Source organism: Leiobunum rupestre, chromosome 1 (genome assembly GCF_980474605.1).
Source record: "Leiobunum rupestre chromosome 1, qqLeiRupe1.1.hap1, whole genome shotgun sequence".
In the NCBI taxonomy this organism is placed as follows: domain Eukaryota; kingdom Metazoa; phylum Arthropoda; class Arachnida; order Opiliones; family Sclerosomatidae; genus Leiobunum; species Leiobunum rupestre.
The window spans coordinates 83,931,414-83,936,669 of NC_143384.1; the positions used below are offsets into that span (position 1 = coordinate 83,931,414).

Sequence of the window (5,256 nt, forward strand, 5' to 3'; positions counted from 1 at the left end):
GTTATTTCTAAAAACCCTTAAAAATGCTGAGGATGTTCTCGTTTATATTTTACTGATGGGCAAACATAGGGTGAAACTAAACTGGCAAACATTTAAACTAATCAAGAAGCCTATTGAAGTTGGTTTACTTTTTATTTCTACGAAAATAACGTACTTTTTCGGTGAGTACGCTTTGTGCCTTTTTTTGGTCCGAGGACGTCACAATATCGCTGGTCGTTAAATTTTATCAATCGTTAGCTAAACTATCTTTCTGTTTGTTAAGACCTCAAGTCTTTTTTAAGGTTTTTTTTGTTAACAATTTTGGCGGGAAATCATTAACCAGTGCCAAAAATATCGGAAGCCATAGGAGGGAGTGTTGGTGTTCCACACCCAAAAACCTGAGGTTATATTCCATTTAAAAGAAGTAACGCTTGGATTGGAGATCACTCGACTAAAGTAAAGTATGTTTTGAATTATATGTTTGGTTGTTACTGTTTTTAAGGACAATATTTTTTTGGAAATCACTGGTGTTCATTAAGGCACGCGACAAAGATTATTCGTAACAAATTACTTCTATTACGCTTACTTCAGTTTTATCTAGATAAACCGGAAGAGATAAAAGATGCAAGATATGTTGACTAGACCTAAGCTGGTGGCGTTCGACAACTCCTTGTTTATAGCAGACAGACAATCGGCAGACGGTGATCCAATACTGACTAATTCATTAACGACTACCAGTCAAACCCCTGTAAGGGAATACAATTCTACACCAGTTCCTTTTCCAATTCCTTTATCAGCGACTACCAGTCAGAAGGCTGCCACAGAATCCCATTCTACTCAAGTTATTTTACGGAGTCCTTTAACAGCGACTAGCCGTCATAGCACTTCAACGAAATTCATCGATACATCGGTTGCTTTACCAGTTATGCCCGAAGTGATTGCACCCGAGAGACCAGCAAGCGTTGGAATTGTAAAGAGCACGCAACTTGGTCAACGAGGAACTTTTCCTAGTTCCAGATGGAGTATTTCGAAATTTGATCAAAAACTCCATAAAGCTACACTATTGGTTTTGTCTTTGATTGAAGAGCACGATCGCCGAAAAAGTTTGCTTTCTGAACAACCAGGAAGTGTACCGTCTACTGGATTTACTAACGGTATGTAGTTTCATAAATCTATCATGGTTTCCCATCGGTATCGGCGCTAAGGGTAGGTTAGGATTGTATAATGTATATGTTACCGGGGGTAATAATTTGTAAAATAGCTAAAAAACTTATGAATTTCATATTAACTTTAAAACCCTATGAGGTAGAATAAATAGAGATCCAAACAAATCTGGGATTCGCGGGACACCTTTTTTAGTAGAATTAGGCTTTAGTTTCCACTTTATCCAATCGTGTTGGCGCCATCTGTTTCTGTAAGCAGACACTTTTGCAAAACATCCTAGGGTTTAGTTTTCCAATAAGACGATAGATGGCGCCAACATGATTTGATTAAGTTCATTTACTTGGCCTGACTCTCCAGCTCAACAAATCTGTCCTGCAAAATGGTAGGTTTTGGAAGGCGTCTTTGGATCTCTATTTATTCTACCTCATTGTTAAGACCCTTGTGCGTTTATGAACCAACGAATTTCGTAGCAGGGAGGGTTAGTTTTCTATTTAACAGATCACCATTTTGTAGACTAAGATCGCTTTGTTATAAGAAATTATGTTTTATTATAAGAAATTGGTTTAACATTTTAGAGGTCAATATCACCATTTAGTAAAGATGGCACATTTGTACAACCCTTTTAAAAAGCCTACAGCGTAAAAACGCTTCAACGCCGCTATTGTTTTTCAAATGCTCCCCAATTTTCCATTTCAAATTCAGGGAATAATGAAGTGTTGCCAACATGAACTGAAGCCTAAACATTATCTAATACTACTGACAAGGAGAGTACCCGAGGTGTTTATTGCCGATTTAGTTCAAAGTCAGCCGTAATGTGGACCTATATGAGATATGAAATTTCCCAAAAGGAGACGTTGCACTACCCATTCGATTTGCCATGGCAACCGAAAATGTTTTTGACCACTTACAACCAAAATAAGATTTTTCCCTTATTTTACCCAAATTTGTTACAAATTTACCCTAAAAATGCTTCAATTTACCCAAACTTGATGAAATTTACCTAAATGTGGTCCAAATTACACATTTCGTGATTTTAAAATATTTTCAAAATTTTCGTAGCTAGGACCCTGTGAAACCGAGAAAATCCCATGCTTTTTTAAAAGGAGATTTTATTGTTTTATGTGATCAAAAACATTTGCGGTTGCTATAGCAAAACGAATGGGTAGTGCAACGTCTCCTTTTGGGAAATTTCATATCTCATATAGGTCTACATTACGGCCGACTTTGAACAAAATCGGCAATAAACACCTCGGGTACTCTCCTTGTGAGAGTAGCATTGTATCATCACCCAAACCATATATAATGTAGCATTGTATCATCACCGTCTAACATTATTGTTGACTCTAACGTAGATTCGCAAGATGAAAGAAACTCAAATACCAATCCTTTATTGCTTCGACGACTAATGCCTTTGCCTGTCAATGTCATCCCCAAAGGGATTTCATCGAATTCTGATAGCAATAAAAGAACACTTCGTCAAATAAAAAATGACCGCGATTCAGAGATAAGAAAAAGTTGCAATTATGTAAACATGAGGCGGCGCTATCGATCAATAAATAGCGTCATTGAACCATCATGCATGACGGGCGGCAAGGAAGTGAGACGACAAACAACAGGGATTGGAAACCCAAAACTGGAATCAATCTCTACACTTTATGGTAATTATTCAATTGTATTTAGGTAAAACTGAAGCATAGGATAAATAATTGTTCATTTGTCTTGATTATCATCCAAATGCTCCAGAAGCCGAAACATCCTATGATCAGGGTTTGATACGTAAAAGGCCCTATTTAGTACCCTTAATTGAAAGAAATTCACGGGATAAAGATGCCAGGGTTATTGGAGGTTCAGAAGGTGGTTTGCCGAAGACAATCGAAAACCATTTGTCCGACTTCTTGGCTTCTGAATCCAGCTTGACGCCTTCGCAAGCAAAGTTGTCTCGGAACATCTTAACTCTCTGTTCCAGAAGGATGAAGCGTACAATCTCGCCTTCTTTGATTGCCGTGTCCGCAATTTACCTCGCCGTAGCGGTAACCCGCCAAGACAATTACTTCTTCTCCAAGCATTGCCAGGTCGAAGTGCTCACCGTAGCTATCGACATCGCCAAACGCGTGCTTTACTTCGTCGATTTGAACACGAAAAAGCCGAACATTTCAGTCGTGGATTTCAACGGGGAAAATCTATCGAAAACTGCCGTCAAAGACGTTATCGACGGGTGTCGGGTTAGATTGATTCATTGCAAGGAAGAATCTAAACTTAATATTAAGGTGCCGAATTGTAAAGGTAAATAGTGATGTTTGTATTGTTTTAGATTTGTTTATAAAATACACTTTTTTAATAATTTTACCTAAACGAACAAATGTTGGTTTTAATCATATAAGCTAAACGAAAAATATTGTTTTAATAAATAAGCTGAACGAAAGAGTTTGACCTCGGTTTATCTAAATAGTTGTAAAAAGTGCAGTAATAAAACACTTTCACAAAATTTTAAATAGATTTTAATTGTTGGTAGTTTCTTAACAAAAATTATTAAAATATTCGCCTATCTTTATTCCACGGTAAAAGGAATAAATAAATTAAAATATATTAAAGCGAGAGATACTTTGTGGTTTGAAATAGTACCGTTAATTTTAATAACATTAAAAATCTTCCTTTGACATACAGTACAGAGTGGAACTAAAGAAAAACTTCGTTCTTTCCCACTTTCGCTTTTCGTCACTCACTGAGTTCCCTCTTGGCGAAAGAGTGAGATTTGTCCTTGAGGTCACAGATTTCTTACTTTTTCTTGCCGGCAAACTTGAAATTTAAGGTTGGAAACATCTTGTTTAAAAGGGAGGAGTATTCTGGTCTCTACTTTCCTTAGTTATCAATGGCGTAATAAGAGATGTGCAGTTAGCGAGTTTTTACCCGTCAGCGCAACTCCAAATTAGCAACCACAGCATTAAAAATCTTAATTTAGAACAAGTCAGCCAAGACCGTAATATTAGTTGCACATCGATGAGGTGAAATTAAAGTTTTTATTTCCATATCTGAAATCAATAGGAAACATTTTAGAAAATCCACGTGTGCTCGCCAAGTTTGTATTTAAAGTTAGAGCACCGTTTTTCAAATCCAATCCAAAATACGAAGAAAAAATTCATGTAGGCTCTATAAGCCTTGGGGCACGTTAATATGCTTAAGCAAAGTCCCAACCGCAGACATGGGCAAAATCGCTAGTGATATTTAGAGTTTCACTCTCACTCAAGAGTGCGAGTGGAACTAATTAAAAATCTTCCCTCTTTCGAACTCTCTCTTTTCGTCAGTCGCCGAGTGCACTCTTCCCCAAAGAGTGAGATTTGTCAAGGTCACCAATTTCACTCGTATTCTTGAAATTTAAGGCGGGAAATTTGAATTAGGTCCCAAAAGTATATTTTAGCCTTCTTTGCCGCTTATAGATGGCACCACGCTCTCCAGTAAAGTCATTAAATTAAATATAAATTGAAATTTTCCGCCTTCTGTTAATAACCTTGAAAATCGATAAGAGTGAAAAAGCTGACCTTGACTAGCTTCACTCGTTTCGCGCGAGCTCACTCGGCGAGGGACGAAAAAGTGCAAACTCCACTCTTACAAGTAGAGTTTTTTATTAAGGAGTGGAGTGAGAAAAGTGTAGGGTAATAGCACTCGCCAAAATACACTTCGAGTTTTGCCCAACTCTGCCAAACCGTAACCATCTTTACCTATATTCAAAGTTTAAGCCCCGTATCTCAAAACCAGACATGGGCAAAACTCGGAAATAATTTGTGCGAGTAATTTTCCAACTCCACTCCCTAATAAAAAACTCCACTTAAATTAACTTTCAAAACACGGAATCCTCCGTTACTTTTCAAAGAAACCACCCCAAAACTTACTTTTAGAATTACAATTTCACTAAATAAATTATCACAGTAGGGAGCTGTTGGCTCGCGTGGCTTGCAGGGCTTGCCACCACCCTCCTACGCATTGTAACCCGGCCACCTGAATTAAAGGCTTTAAAAGTCGCTCGATGACTTAGGCCTAGGGTGGTGCCTTGGGTATTAGCCTAGCTGATTATTATTATTATTAAATTAAATTAAGTAAACAAGTGGGTGAGAGTGA

General features: G+C 37.6%; 1 protein-coding gene across 1 annotated transcript; it reads left to right on the forward strand.

Annotated features, from left to right (window-relative positions):
- The first annotated feature begins 549 nt into the window (after positions 1 to 549).
- LOC149968607 (uncharacterized) lies at positions 550 to 3,587 on the forward strand. The gene is made up of 3 exons (XM_090154780.1): positions 550 to 1,133; positions 2,496 to 2,801; positions 2,938 to 3,587. Exons 1-3 carry the CDS (start codon positions 602 to 604, stop codon positions 3,432 to 3,434), a joined length of 1,335 nt encoding a protein of 444 aa, XP_090010906.1. The 5' UTR covers positions 550 to 601; the 3' UTR covers positions 3,435 to 3,587.
- Positions 3,588 to 5,256: the final 1,669 nt, after the last annotated feature.

Excerpts from the sequence above, each read along its gene's own strand:
- LOC149968607 (XM_090154780.1), top strand. The coding sequence starts at position 602 with ATGCAAGATATGTTGACTAGACCTAAGCTGGTGGCGTTCGACAACTCC. Across the intron at positions 1,134-2,495 it reads GTCTACTGGATTTACTAACG|ATTCGCAAGATGAAAGAAAC; the intron begins GTATGTAGTTTC and ends ACTCTAACGTAG. Across the intron at positions 2,802-2,937 it reads ATCAATCTCTACACTTTATG|TACCCTTAATTGAAAGAAAT; the intron begins GTAATTATTCAA and ends GGCCCTATTTAG.